General features: G+C 45.2%; 1 protein-coding gene across 3 annotated transcripts in view; it reads right to left on the bottom strand.

Annotated features, from left to right (window-relative positions):
- Nucleotides 1-15,698, bottom strand: part of ADAM12 (ADAM metallopeptidase domain 12) — a 675,955-nt gene that overhangs the window by 437,286 nt on the left and 222,971 nt on the right. For 2 of the 3 annotated variants that reach the window (XM_059053844.2, XM_067024332.1), the window contains 3 exons: nucleotides 8,204-8,267; nucleotides 3,861-3,960; nucleotides 2,656-3,772 (listed from right to left, as the gene is read on the bottom strand). In XM_059053844.2, the coding sequence (XP_058909827.1) occupies nucleotides 3,734-3,772; nucleotides 3,861-3,960; nucleotides 8,204-8,267 (203 nt within the window). In that variant the 3' untranslated portion in view covers nucleotides 2,656-3,733. Of the gene's footprint in view, nucleotides 1-2,655; nucleotides 3,773-3,860; nucleotides 3,961-8,203; nucleotides 8,268-15,698 lie in introns of those variants that run through there. The other variant, XM_059053840.2, reaches the window with a different exon arrangement.

Raw genomic sequence — 15,698 nt, 5'->3', positions numbered from 1 at the left:
TCTGTCCACCTCAGATGATTCCAAATGTTGCCTGGTCCGAGCTCACAAATACCAGCTACAAAAGTGTAACTCCTGCTACTTGCATTATCATTGAAGGCTTGCTCCATGCCAGAACCCAAACAAACTTCGTGGTAAAGAAATCAGCTCTAGGACAGAATTTGATGATTGAAGTTACAGTGATAAATTCTACTTCGAATTTCAAAACCCTAGTCTTTCCCGGAGTCTGATTTTAATAAGAGAATCCAGCACATGGGTGACCAATTGCTGACAGAACTATAGGGACAGCTATTATGATTCAAACCTTTACTTCCATATTTATTATAACATTATTATATTTCTGTCACAACCTCATTATAACAAAAAAGAAATGCTGTATACCTGAAATTCCCTCATCAGCATTAAAAAACAAAAAAACAACAACTAAAATAATAGAGAAGAAACCAGGTGATGAGAAACCAAAACTTTAATTTGCAGCCTTGTCCTGAGCTGTCTGTCCAGAGGGAGGACTGGCTCAAGCCAGACTTCGTATATTCCTACCCACTGCTTCCTGCAGGCACCTTAGTCAAGACTGTCCTAAGAAATGCATTATTCAGTGGCATTTAATCTCAGGTGGGCTTTGATTTATTCTTTTGATTTAAACACCTGACATCAGGTTTGCAAGGAGGGGGGATGCCCTTCGTGGACATTGTTGAAAGCTGGCTCCATCGAGGCATTCTGAGATATTTAGATGTTAGCTCACATAAATCCACTTTTTAGAAAGTGTCAAAGAACTGTCTAGAAGTGGTGGGCCCTGAATTTAAATTATTGGTTAGGGAAAGCTTTGGAAACTCTCTGAAGATATTAAAGAAAAATAAGAAAAAGGTGTGGCGGGACAGCTGCCTAAGAAAGACTGCCCTAAACTAATATCAGATTCGATGAAGAAACAAAATCCGGAAGAGGCCTAGTAATTTCACAAAAGCCGAATTAAGCTTAAGGGCAAGCCTAACCATGCTGTTGAAATTGTTCCTAAGAGTGAGAAGAGCTTGAGAGACAACACGTTTGCAAAGCATCCTGTTTGTACGACTGATTTTTGCTGTAGCAACGTCTACAAATTCAACAGTCTTTTGGGGGCACCTTCTCAGTGCGAAGCTGAGGTGTTATGAGAATGAACAACTGCTGGCTGTGTGCTCAGGGTTTATCAGGACACTCTACTTCCACGTCTGTGTACCTATGACAGGACACACTCAGGCTATTTGCTTTGGGCCAGGTACCCTTCTAAGCACTCTACTCGCACTGGCTTATTCCATTCCTACAACAAACCCATCTCCATCTGATAGATAAGCAAACTGAGGCAAGGTTAAGTAACTGGCCACGCCAGTCGGTTTATCATCCCACACCTCCAAAGGCACGCTTTTTGCCTTCTCTGTTCAAATGGATCCAGGCCCTTGCAATGTCTCCCCTCCACCTGCTGGCACACTGCCACGCTTTGCCAGTAGAGGGAGCAGGAGAGACACTGCAGGAGGAGAAGGGCGTGGCTTCCCACACCAGAGACAGTGGCTCGAGGTCCCCGCAAACGTGCACCCCACCCCCATCCACCCACCCAGTTCCTACAGGTCAAGCTACCGGCGGCACTCGGTGGCCAGCTGCCTACCCCAGCACCCCCCTCAGGTGGCGCTGTAGCAGAGTGCCTCCAAGGAGACAGCTCCCCCTGCATCCTAGAGTGGACTTCCAGCAGGTTCCATCCACATGGCACTCCAGAAACTCCTCTGCGCCTGCTGAACCACAACTACTGCATTTCCAACAGTATCTAGATCTTAGCCCAGGAGCCCGGGGAGTGTTTGTCCTCGGGGCAGCACTGCTCCTTTATCTGCTGTTCCCACCTGTGTTCTTTTGAGTTCTCTTCACTGCTCAGTAGCCAATCCCGCATCACTCCAATCCTCTGCTATGGTCTATAACCATGTACATTAAACGTCCCTGTTCACGTCGCTGTGAGGTTCCTCTCTCCTGACGGGGTCTAGACCGATACCCTTGCCTACAGCCACAGACCAGGGAGCAGTGCAGCCAAGACGTGAATCCAGAGTCTCCACTCACGGTGGCACGGTCAGGTCATCTTGCTGGGCAAGGCTGCACAGGTTCTGACGCCACATGCACCCAGGGTGAAGTGCCCATCCACACCGAGGGCAGGGCGGAGGAGCCGTGACAGGAGAGAACTCAGAGGCTGAGCTTTCGAATAGTTTTCCAGCAGATACGCAGAGGAAAGGCATTCCAGCAAGGGGGGATGGCGTATGCAGCCGTGGGAGGAGGGAAAGGGACAGAAGCGTCTCCGGGGCTCCTGCCGAATCCCCTCAACTGCCTTCTCATTCCCGGGGAGATTCCTAGTGAGATGTGGGGACCTCAGGATCCTAACCTTGCTCTCAGCAACCTCCTGACACCTCTCGTGCCAGCTCTCTGGGAAAAACCTTCTCCCCAGGCATCGGGAAGAACAAGGGCCCTGACCTGGCGGCTGTGGCGGTCAGAAGGTGCAGGTCAGAGGTCCCCACTGGACCCTGGTGACATTTCTCTCTGAGCACCGTCTGTACTGGCTGCTTGGTTCGTAACACAGAACACGGAATACAGCAATACTTTAATTTTTGTAATAATTGCATTTATTTCCTTTTTTTTTTTTTTTTTTTTTTTGGTGGTACGCGGGCCTCTCACCGCTGTGGCCTCTCCCGTTGCGGAGCACGGGCTCCGGACGCGCAGGCGCAGCGGCCACGGCTCACGGGCCCAGCCGCTCTGCGGCACGTGGGATCCTCCCGGACCGGGGCACGAACCCGTGTCCCCCGCATCGGCAGGCGGACTCCCGACCACTGCGCCACCAGGGAAGCCCTATTTCCATTTTTGATAAAACTATTGCTCCTCACTCCCCAAACGCACATTTATAAATAATGGACATTGTAATTGTTTGGAGGAACAAACGTTAGAGTTGGAGCCATCAGGCCATTTTCAGCAACACAGCTCTCTTTGGGGGCTGGAGGGTTTACAGAAAACACTGAAGTTGCCTACAAATTTTTCCAGCCAATTCTGCCCTCATGGCTTCCATGGAAATAAGGCTCTTTTGCTAAACGAAGTCAGGTCCTGGCAGTAGGCTGGGGGTAGTGAGGGCTGCTCTGATCACCCCAGGTCACCAAGAAACAGGTCACTTGTCCCCAGCCTCTGGCAGAGCGCCCGCCTAGTTCCAAAGTCTACCTTCAGTATTACATGGCGCACACACCCAGAGAGGTTTCAAACACACTGCATGATATCCCCAAATTTGGAGTTTGCAGAACTGGCAGAAGTTGAGATTGGTATTTTGAAAGTGATGTATTTTAGGTCCCAGAAATTTCCATGAAAAAACAAACCCAGCTCCCAGGGATCTAAGCCCACTTGAGCATAGAAGACCTTTCTGCCTGAGTGGAAATGTCAGGGGGAAAAACCAGAAGCAAAAGATAAAATTCAGAAGTAAAAAAAAAAAATGAAGGGACTATATCGAGTGGGTTCAGTTGAGCTGATTTTACCCCACTGCGGTCTGACGATCCATTTCCTCAGGGGTTATGATTCCTGCTTGGTTTGGGTCAGCAATTCAGGAAGCTATGCTTTCCTTTATGGAAAAAAAAAAAAAAATCAAAAGTAAAGTAAGTGTTTCACGTCATGAAGATAATGCTAAGTTTAATGGCTTATCCAACGTTTGAAGTCATCCCAGGTCCAGGTAGAGGGTCAGCAGGGCAGCCTGTGCTTAGACTGCGTTCCTTTGAAGGAGCTGGTCCAGTAATTGCTAGGGAATTAGAGACAAAGAAGTCAAGTTCAGAGTCAGCATCTGGGCACCACACACACGTCACACCTGCTGGCGGCCGGGCCATTACCTTTTTGAAGACTTCGGCCCGGAGTCTGTTGCTCTGTAAGATCACCCTTTTCTTTTGTTCTTCTTTTTTCTTTCTAACTTCCGGCAAGTTATTATAGATTCTGAAACAGATTCAGAAAACATTCTGAATGGTAGCGAGACAGCGTGTGTACGCTGTGGGTCTGTGTCCTCTTGTCAGCAGGCTCTTCCATTTCAAAGGGACGGTCGGCTGCATACGGGCCACCTCGCATCTGTGAGACCCCAAGACCCGGGGCTCCCCCGACCGTCTCCAGATGCGACTGCCCAGGCAGGGGCCACACAGTAGATGGAGCCCCACCCAGGGCGAAGCTGGACAGGACGGTTGATTAATCAGAAGTCACTTTTCTTGTCCCTCCATCTTCTACGATAATTAACCGCTTGCTTGTAAAGTGAGAGATTCTAGACCTACCTCTTTGCCACTCTGAATGTAAACTTACCTGTTACCAAATACCCTTTTGCCGCTCAACTTTTGTCTCCCTACGACTTAGAAAAGGAGCAGCGAACCAACAGGAGTAGCAGGAATTGTACTAGAAAGACACACACATAAAATGTGTGTGTGCCTCTTTACCTACTGAATTCCTAATTAAGCTGTTTCCAAATACCTCTCAGGCATATGTATTGATATTAGGTTCTTGTCCTGGTGTAAAACTAGGAGCTTCCAAGATACAAGCAGGGCCTGAGGGACCCTTCTTCTGGGCCCTTTCTTCTTACTTCCCTACAGAAATTGTTTATGTACTGATGCCAAACAAGATTTCTGCTGGAATATCCACAGACACAGAGGAGGCACTGTAGCCTGAGCTTTTGGGGTGCTGTACATGTGGCGCTTGGCTCAACAGCTCTTGTTTTATTTTCTCTCATGTTTGAAAGCCAGACAAAATGTGTTTAACATGTTGCCCTCTTAAAATAATAATTACAAACTACACAAGTATTGATGATGACAACATTAGCAGGTGACACTGTCTTGGTTATAGGGCACTAGGCTAATAATCTTTTTATGAATTTACCTTTTTAAAATTTTTATCTATTTATTTTTTATTGAAATATAGCTGATTCACAATGTTATGTTAGTTTCAGGTGTACAGCAGTGATTCAGTTATACATATACATATATAGTATTTTTCAGATTCTTTTCCTTTATAGGTTATTACAAAGTATTGATTCTAGTTCCCTGTGCTAGACGGTAGGTCCTTGTTGGTTCTCTATTTTATATATAGTAGTGCGTATGTGTTAATCCCAAACTCCCAATTTACCCTTCCCGCCTTTCCCCTTTGGTAACCGTTAGTTTGTTTTCTATGTCTGTGGGTCGATTTCTCTTTTGCAAATAAGTTCATTTCTATCATTATTTTTTTAGACTCCACATATAACTGATATCATATGATATCTGTCTTTCTCTGTCTGACCTACTTCACTCCGTATGATCATCTCTAGGTCCATCCATGTTGCTACAAATGGCATTATTTCATTCTTTTTTATGGCCGAGTAATATTCCATTGTATATGTAGACCACATCTTCTTTATCCATTCATCTGTCGATGGACACTGAGGTTGCTTCCATGTCCTGGCTATTGTGAATAGTGCTGCTATATGAACATTGGGGTGCATGTGTCTTTTCGAATTATGGTTTTCTCTCAATATATGCTCAGAAGTGGGATTGCTGGATCATAGGGTAGTTCTATTTTTAGTTTTTAAAGGAACCTCCATACTGTTCTCCATAGCGGCTGCACCAATTTACATTCCCACCAACAGTGCAAGAGGGCTCCTTACTAGGCTAATCGTCTGACACGAATTTTCCTGGGTAGCCCTCACGACAGTTGAAAGAGACACCATCCAGTGTCCTGCTGTTCTGGGAGTGAGGAACCCATCCCCAGCGAGGTCAGGAGGCCAGTGACGTCCCTCGGCTGGTGAGTGAGGGGCTGGGAGTCCGGCCTCGGTCTGTCTGACTTCATGCCACACTGTTCCCCAGTCATGTAGTGTAGAGTGACCTGGGAATTGCCGGCACATACCGCACAGTGCCTGGCACACTGAGGGCATCGACAGGATCTAAATGCGTACATGAACACACGATTGCCGAATCGAAGAGCCGTTCTAGAGGGGACCAGGAGAAGACTGTCAGGGTCAGCAGGAGATCTGACATGTCCCAAAGCTCCACAGTGGAAATCCTTCTGGATCCATAGAGACGCATCTTCTGGATCCTGACCATCTGATCGTGTGGGGAGTTTGGGATAAAAATTCCTAGGCCTCAGCCCTGGAGCTTCTGCTGCAGTATTTTCTTAACAGAGCATCCCCAATAAATTATGGCACATTTGTACAATGGACCTCTCTGCATCAATGAGGAAAATCACCCATGTCTTCTGACATAGAAAAAGACCTCACGGACACAAAGTAAAAGAAGCAAGCTACAGAAAGATAATATGATATATAGCATGATCCCGTTTATGGTTAAGAATTAGATAACTAATAATAGTTATCTAATTGAATACTAAACAGTTATCTAATTTGTACGTCTAGATAGACGTACAAATAAATGTCTATTGTCAGGCAGAGAGAGAGGCCTAGAGTGCTATATAGGATATGCGGATAACTGTGGCGTCTCTGGAGAAAGTACAAGGCTGGGAGGTGGGGCAGGGGTGCGGACAGTCAGCCAGGAGGGAGCTCAGCTCTCTCTCCTCTGTTTGACTTTTTTTTAATGAAAACGTAATTTAATAATATAACTAATAACAAAGAATACGAAAGAAAAGGAAGCTCCACTGTGATTCTGTGGGTGCGTGAGGCCTGAGAACCGGGGTCTGGGCCCACCCGACGCACAGCCCCCAGAGCAGAGCGGAGGCCCCGTCACGGACCGCACCTGAGGAGACCTGGCTTCCAGCCAGCGAAGCCATGATGTGGGGAACAGCATACTCTGCTCAGCGGTCCTCTCAGAGCCTCAGTTTCCTCTTCAGTAAAATGATATGGTGATACTCTGCCCACGAATGCTGCTTTGAGATCTACATTTTTTTTTTTTTTTTTTTTTTGTGGTACGCGGGCCTCTCACTGTTGTGGCCTCTCCCGTTGCAGAGCGCAGGCTCCGGACGCACAGGCTCAGCGGCCACGGCTCACGGGCCCAGCCACTCCGAGGCATGTGGGATCTTCCCGGACCGGGGCACGAACCCGTATCCCCTGCATCGGCAGGCGGATTCTCAACCACTGCGCCACCAGGGAAGCCCGAGATCTACATTTTAATTTCAAGTCTCCATAACAGCAGCTCTGGACTTAGGGACCAGGAGGGGAAGACTTGGCTGAATTTTCCACCAAATTAAAAAAGGAATACTTTTGACATGAGGTATACACAACTCCGCACTTCTGGGACGGCAGGTCTTGAAACCCCGTGGCCCTTTAAGAACCCCAGTTAGAAAGCTGGGCATTGGGTCATTAATGGGATGGTTCCCTTCCTCCTCACTTTGACTGTTTTATTGACAAAGAGGTTCCCTACAGATAATCAAAGTTGGCTAATTGCCGTGGAAACAATATAATCATGGGAAGGCAGAGGTTTTGTGCCTGGAGTGGGGAGAAATGTATTCTTCCTATTTTAATGGTTTCTCTAAGTTGTTCTATCAATTTGGTTTAACTGTCATAGTTCCTCCCAGTGCTAGATACTTTATTATAAACTAATGACATTTTACTTGGGTGAACTTGGCAAACTCTGCCAAGTTGTTACATTTGGGTTGGGAGGCCAGGTCTCAGAAAGAACGGCAGCCTTTGTGTGTTGGTGAGAACGAGTGGGCATCTAGAACGGCAACCAGCCCGGCGGGGCAGGGAGAGTTTGCGGGCAGCAGGGCCACCAAGCCCGCCCGGACGCAGTGCCACAAAGGCCTCCGCGTGGCCCTCTGTGGCTTCGCCGGCCCCACGCACCATCGGCCTCCAAGTCTGGATGCTTCTCTCCAGGCTCTGCCACCGTCAAGGCCCTCAGGAGACCTAGCTTCTCTCCTCCTCCTAAAATTACCTGCGCGGGTGCATAGTGACAAACAGCACCTGCCCAGAGCAACGATGGGAAAGCGCAGAAGCATTCCTGTTACGAGTCTGGGGGTCTCTTAGAGACCAATTACAGGACGGACTCAGAATCCAAGACCCACCACTTTCCTAAGGCTTTTCCAAGAACGACATTAGCATTCAGAGGCGCAATGGAACAACTTGACTTCTTTCAGCCGGCTTTTCAAACCCACGGCCAAGAAGACCTCGGAGCTTAAACGTGGACCTAGAAATTGTGGCCCAGCTGGACAGTGCCTGGATCCATCACCTCCTCCCTCCTCCCCCACTTTTTTTTTGACCTCACACAATATAACCAAGTACCTTTTAGATCGCATGTGCATCTCCTTCTCTGAAATGTACCTTTCTTTCGGTTTGAACAAGTTATCTGGAAAAAAAAAAAAAAGTGAAAAGAGGATTAATTTCAGAAGGCACAGATGTTGCACATTTCTAGAGAAACATCATGGTGGGCTTCGTTCACTCTCTGTTATCCACCCTTATTCTAAGCCCAGTCTGTTACAAACACAGCAGGACTCAGTAGACACACACACCATGCACAGTTGTACTGAAATCAGCAAACAGTTAAATATGGGCATGAAGTTCAAGGTTAACATCTAATAGCCTTTATGGTCAGTGACTCTTCTGCATGCTGCATTTAGCAATAAAGAGTCATAGTTTACTGGGGAGTTGCCACTGTGGCACGAAAATGTGTTTCGGTGTTGCTCTGGGTGCAGGGCCCTGGGTGTGAGGTCACCCCATCCACAAAAAAACTCCACACTAGGTTTTTGGTGCCTCTGAGGACAAGGAAATCTCCCACTATTGCTAGAACACTTTGAGAGCAGGAGCTTTCACTCCATCGGGGATGCTCAGCCTCTGCACCCCCTTTCTAATGGAGGGATTAGCCCTTTCCAAGGTCAGAAACATAATAGCCATGTCTGTCTAGTGTCCTTTAAGAAAGTACACAGTGGCTAAAAATGACGGTGAGTCTGGGATTTTTTTAAATGCAAGTACATATTGCTCATCACAAGGATATTTACAGATGGCACACTTAAAAATGGTCCGTGTTTTTTCAAAAATAGTGTGTACTTTTTTGCAAAAACTCTGAAATCGCCACGAGACTCTCAGCCCTATGGGTTAGCCGAGAGGCTGGCACACAAAAATGTTTCATGGGGGTGCTTGTGGCATGGGGATCCATCCGAGCAGCCGCCACACATACTGTCTGGAACCCCTGGACGGTAACCAGCTCCCCTGCCTTCATTCAGCACAAGCAGACAGGGCACTCGGTGTCCTTCAATCATGGAGCTGCAGGGGGCTCCCTGTGACCCCCCAGCCAAGACCCCACCATGTTTCTATCAGTCTCCCCCATCTGGGCCTGTCCCCCCATCGCTCAGGACTCCAGTGGAGCCACCGAAGATTTCTCGGGCTTGAGAATAGACAGAATTTTCCAGGAATATCCAAGAAGGTGGGATAGAGGCATGGATACGAAGACATCTCCTCCCCTCTGGGCGACTACAGCACGGCTACCGACTTACAATATGGAAACAACACAGTGGCTGCACTTGTATTCTGTCTGGTTATAAACATAAAAGAAAAAGACGGCGCCATTTTTCAACTTCAAAGACAAGATTCAAAGGAAAAATAGAAGAAAAGAGAAAGAAATCAGAAGAGTTTTCCCAGTGAAGGGAAAACGTCCCCAGTGTTTGGAAAGGCACTGGGCCATGGGAACCACGAGAGTCAGTGTCGCCATGAAGACTGATCTGCAGAGACACCTCCAGCACCCAGCCTGCTCACCCTCCAGACCGGGCTGCCCAGAACCCGGGGCCTCAGGAAACTCCCAGCAGCATTCCAAAGACATGGGCTGTCACCTTAAGGCAGTCAGGGTCTTGGGCAAAGCAAATGTGTGTCCGCCTCGACTCCCACTGAGGCCAGGAGAAGGAGCCTCCTACAGAGACTTAGACTTGGGTCTGCACCAGCAATCCTCAGGAGCCACTCAGGATCCGGGAGAGGCTGATGTGAACAGATACATGGTTCCCCAAGGGAACAGAAATGTTACAAAGTGCATTTATAATATTTCTACAATCTCAGTTCAATTGCATGTGGTCTCCCCTCAGAAGTTAGTTCTGTTTTTGTTTGGGTTCGGTTTGATTTGTTTCTTTTGAGCACCTGATACCACAATGAAGCTTTGGTCTTATTTCCAAGAGGAAACAAAAGCAAATGTGAGCTATCTGGCACCTCCATTGTTTTGTTTTCTGAACTCTTCTCCCCCTCGCTGTGCCTCAGCACAAGTTTAAATTCTGGGCCCAGCAGCCCATGTTAGGTGCAAAACAAGCATGTCTGTATCCAAGAGGGCCCACCCCAGCTGGCGGGCTCCACCCCGCACCTCTCTGGCTGCTGTTGACTTTGAGTTTTCATAACGGCACCAGGCCCATGTGCTGGACAGGGGGCTGCTCTCTGGATGGGATGGAAGAGAGGAAGAAGCGAGGCCCTACTTCCCTGGAGGAAGTTGTTTGAAATAAACCAAGTGTGTGGCTAATAGCTCCCAACCTCACTAGAGTAAAAAGAACCCTATTTGGCACTTTGAGAGGGAAAGCGGCAGGAAGAGGGGAGGGGGCAGGGTGACGCCTGAGGGTCAGCGTTACTATTTATAATAAACAGCTAGTGTTTACTGGATCGCCGTAGATCTTCACACCAACCCTGTGACATACTCATAATTGCTTTGTATTTTAGGGTTGGAAAATCAAAGTTCAAAGGGCCAACGGTTTCCTGCTCAGGTTTACGCTGTGAATGAGTGAGTGGCGGAGCTGGATTTCAGTCCAAATCAGTCCAGCCCTGTCCACACATGCCCTCAACCTCAGAACACGGCCACCAATCCGTGGTTGCAGATTTCATCTTTTGGTCACCCTGACAAGTGTTGGTCCATTTTCCAGGAGACCAATCCAAAATCCCTTTCTCTTCTTCCTTCTTCCTGCCTCCTACATTTAATGAACAACTACTATGCCTCCAGGGAATGCTCAGAAGAAAATAAAAATGATAAGATCCTGCCACCATGAGACTTCATTATTGAAGAACGAATCAGATAATTAACGAACCAGCTACAAAGTATCAGGTAAGTGCTGTGATGAAAAAGAATCATGGCCACATGGTCAAGGAGGATGGGGTGGTCAGGAAGGCTCCTCAGGGAGGAGTTATTTAAACCAGGACCCAACTGACCGCAGGAGGCGGCCGTGGGGGCCAGTAGAGGAAAGAGTGAGGAAGGATCGGGACACAGTGCATACAGTGTGAGGGAGGGGGCGAGGGGGCACGAGAAGGCAGGCCAGGAGTAGAGGTGAAAGCAAAGACAGCTGCGGTTCTCCACCCAGGTTATACACCTTACCACCGCCTGCGGAGTCGAACCACGATTCCCACATGTGGGCACTGGAACCTGAACCAGAATCTCCCATGATTCTAGTGGGCACCATGTAATAGGGAAGAACGATTCTGACTCCATATCAGCAATGTTTCTTTTACTTTAACCTTTGTATTCCATTGCTTTTGCTCTGAGTTAAGAATGTTGCCTATAGCCTGAAATAGACAGGAGAGCCCATTCTCAAGGCTCTGACCTTTAAGGGTATAATACGTTTCCGTTCATATAGAGATGAAAAGTTGCAGAACAGAGACTAACATTTGTCTTGTTGGAGGTTTACAGGAACATCGTGACCTGACCTATGTGCACAGCTGCAAGAACAAAGGATTCCAACACCAGGAAATCTGCAACAACCAACCACGCCCCTCCCTCAGGTTGCCTTTAAAAAGGCTTTGCTGAAACGCTTTGGGGAGTTCGGGCTTTTGAGGGGCACGAGCCACCGTCTCCTTGCATAACCCTGCAATAAACCTTTCTCTGCACTAAATCCCTACGTTTCGGTATCGTTTGGCCTAACTGTGGGTCAGGCACATGAACTTGCATTCTGTAACAGCAGGCGATGGGGGTGTTGGGTTTTGCAAGCCTACTAAGGAGATTTGCAAGTCTGTTGAGTTTTCCTCAACAGAGTAAGAGATGGAGAGCCACAAGGGTGGTTTTTTTTTTTTTTGAATTTTATTTTACTTACTTTTATACAGCACGTTCTTATTAGTTATCTATAAGTATTAGTGTATACATGTCAATCCCAATCTCCCAATTCATCCCACCACCACCACCCCCACTGCCACTTTCCCCCATTGGTGTCCATATGTTTGGTCTCTACAACTGTGTCTCAATTTCTGCCCTGCAAACCAGTTCATCTGTACCATTTTTCTAGGTTCCATATATATGCGTTAGTATACGATATTTTTCTCTTTCTGACTTACTTCACTCTGTATGACAGTCTCTAGATCCATCCACGTCTCAACAAATGACCCAGTTTTGTTCCTTTTTATGGCTGAGTAATATTCCATTGTATATATGTACCACTTCATCTTTATCCATTCATCTGTCGATGGCCATTAAGGTTGCTTCCATGACCTGGCTATTGTAAATAGTGCTGCAATGAACATTGGGGTGCATATGTCTTTTTGAATTATGGTTTTCTCTGGGTATATGCCCAGTATTGGGATTGCTGGGTTGTATGGCAGTCCTATTTTTAGTTTTTTTACGGAACCTTCATACTGTTCTCCATAGTGGCTGTATCAATTTACATTCCCACCAACAGTGCAAGAGGGCTCCCTTGTGTCCACACCCTCTCCAGCATTTGGTGTTTGAAATTTTTCTGATGAGGCCCATTCTAACTGGTGTGAGGTGATACCTCCTTGTAGTATTGATTTCCATTTCTCTAATGATTAGTGATGTTGGGCATTCTTTCATGTGTTTGTTGGCAATCTGTATGTCTTCTTTGGAGAAATGTCTATTTAGGTCTTCTGCCCATTTTTGGATTGGCTTGTTTTTGTTTTGATATTGAGCTACATGAGCTGCTTGTATATTTTGGAGATTAATCCTTTGTCAGTTGCTTCACTTGCAAATATTTTCTCCCATTCTGAGGATTGTTTTTTCGTCTTGTTTATGGTTTGCTTTGCTGTGCAAAAGCTTTTAAGTTTCATTAGGTCTCATTTGTTTACTTTTGTTTTTATTTCCATTTCTCTAGGAGGTGGGTCAAAAAGGAACTTGAGGTGATTTATGTCATGGAGCGTCCTATGTTTTCCTCTAAGAGTTTGATAGTGTCTGGCCTTACATTTAGGTCTTTAATCCATTTGGAGTTTATTTTGGTGTATGGTGTTAGGGAGTGTTCTAATTTCATTCTTTTACATGTAGCTCTCCAGTTTTCCCAGCACCACTTATTGAAGAGGCTGTCTTTTCTCCATTGTATATTCTTGTTCCTTTATCAAAAATGAGATGACCATATGTGCGTGGGTTTATCTCTGGGCTTTCTATGCTGTTCCACTGATCCATATTTCTGGTTTTGTGCCAGTACCATACTGTTTTGATTACTGTAGCTTTGTAGTATAGTCTGAAGTCAGGGAGCCTGATTCCTACAGCTCTGTTTTTCTTTCTCAAGCTTGCTTTGGCTATTTGGGGTCTTTTGTGTTTCCATACAAATTGTGAAATTTTTTCTTCTAGTTCTGTGAAAAATGCCATTGGTAGTTTGATAGGGATTGCATTGAATATGTAGATTGCTTTGGGTAGTAGAGTCATTTTTACAATGTGGATTCTTGCAGTCGAAGAACATGGTATATCTCTCCATCTGTTTGTATCATCTTTAATTTCTTTCATCAGTGTCTTACAGCTTTCTGCATACAGGTCTTTTGTCTCCTTAGGTAGGTTTATTACTAGATATTTTTTGTTGTTGTTGTTGCAGTGGTAAATGGGAGTGTTTCCTTAATTTCTCTTTCAGATTTTTCAACATTTGTGTATAGGAATGCAAGAGATTTTTGTGCATTAATTTTGTATCCCGCAACTTTACCAAATTCATTGATTAGCTCTAGTAGTTTTCTGGTGGCATCTTTAGGATTCTCTATGTATAGTATCATATCATCTGCAAACGGGGATAGTTTTACTTCTTCTTTGGCAATTTGTATTCCTTTTACTTCTTTTTCTTCTCTGATTGACATGGCTAGGACTACCAAAACTGTGTTGAATAATAGTGGCGAGGGTGGACATCCTTTTTCTTGTTTCTTAGAGGAAATGGTTTCAGTTTTTCACCATTGAGAATAATGTTTGCTGTGGGTTGTCGTATATGGCCTTCATTACGTTGAGGTAGGTTTCCTCTATGCCCAATGTCCAGAGAGTTTTTTTTTTATCATAAATCGGTGTCAAATTTTGTCAAAAGCTTTTTCTGCATCTATTGAGATGATCATACGGTTTTTATTCTAAAATTTGCAAATATGGTGTATCACATTGATTGATTTGCATATATTGAAGAATCCTTGCATCCCTGGGATAAATCCCACTCGATCATGGTGTATGATCCTTTTAACATGTTGTTGGATTCTGTTTGCTAGTATTTTGTTGAGATTTTTGCATCTATATTCATCAGTAATATTGGTCTTTAATTTTCTTTTTTGTACTACGTTTGTCTGGTTTTGGTATCAGGGTGATGGCAGCCTCACAGAATGAGTTTGGGAGTTTTCCTTCCTCTGCAATTTTTGGGAAGCATTTGTGAAGGATGGGTATTAGCTCTTCTCTAAATGTTTGATAGAATTCACCTGTGAATCCATCTGGTCCTGGACTTTTGTTTGTTGGAAGGTTTTTAATCACACTTTCAATTTCATTACCTGTGATTGGTCTGTTCATATTTTCTATTTCTTCCTGCTTCAGTCTTGGAAGGTTATACCTTTTTAAGAATTTGTCCATTTCTTCCAAGTTGTTCATTTTATTGGCATATCGTTGCTTGTAGTAGTCTCTTAGGATGCTTTGTATTTCTGCGGTGTCTGTTGTAACTTCTCCATTTTTTTTTTTTTTTTTTTTTTTTTTTTTTTTTTTTTTTTTTTTTTTTGCGGAATGCGGACCTCTCACTGTTGTGGCCTCTCCCGTTGCGGAGCACAGGCTCCGGACGCGCAGGCCCAGCGGCCATGGCTCACGGGCTTAGTTGCTCCGCGGCATGTGGGATCTTCCCGGACCAGGGCACGAACCCGTGTCTCCTGCATCGGCAGGCGGATTCTCAACCACTGCGCCACCAGGGAAGCCCGCTTCTCCATTTTTATTTCTAATTTTTTTGATTTGAGTCCTCTCCCTCTTTTTCTTGATGAGTCTGGTTAATGGTTTATCAATTTTGTTTATCTTTTCAAAGAACCAGCTTTTAGGTTTCTTGATCTGTTTGTTTTCTTTGTTCCTATTTCATTTATTTCTGCTCTGATCTTTATGATTTCTTTCCTTCTACTAACTTTGAGTTTTGTTTTTCTTTTTTTAGTCCTTTAAGTGTAAGGATAGATTATTTGAGATTTTTCTTGTCTCTTGAGGTAGGCTTGTATTGCTATAAACTTCCCTCTTAGAACTGTTTTTGCTGCATCCCATAGGTTTTGGATCATCGTGTTTTCATTGGCATTTGTCTCTAGGTATTTTTTGATTTCCTCTTTGATTTCTTCAGTGATCTCTTGGTTATTTAGTAACGTATTGTTTAGTCTCCACGTATTTGTGTTTTTTATGTTATCTTCCTTGTAATTGATTTCTAATCTCATAGCATTGTAGTCAGAAAAGATGCTTGATGTGATTTTAATTTTCTTAAATTTACTGAGGCTTGATTTGTGACCCAAAATGTGATCTATCCTGGAGAATGTGCCGTGTGCACTTGAGAAGAAAGTGTCACCTGCTGTTTTTGGATGGAATGTCCTATAAATATCAGTTAAATCTGTCTGGTCTATTGTGTCATTTAAA

This window comes from Kogia breviceps, chromosome 2 (assembly GCF_026419965.1).
Source record: "Kogia breviceps isolate mKogBre1 chromosome 2, mKogBre1 haplotype 1, whole genome shotgun sequence".
Taxonomy (NCBI): domain Eukaryota; kingdom Metazoa; phylum Chordata; class Mammalia; order Artiodactyla; family Physeteridae; genus Kogia; species Kogia breviceps.
The sequence above is the reverse complement of the archived record's forward strand: the minus strand, read 5'-3'. Positions and strand labels throughout refer to the sequence as shown.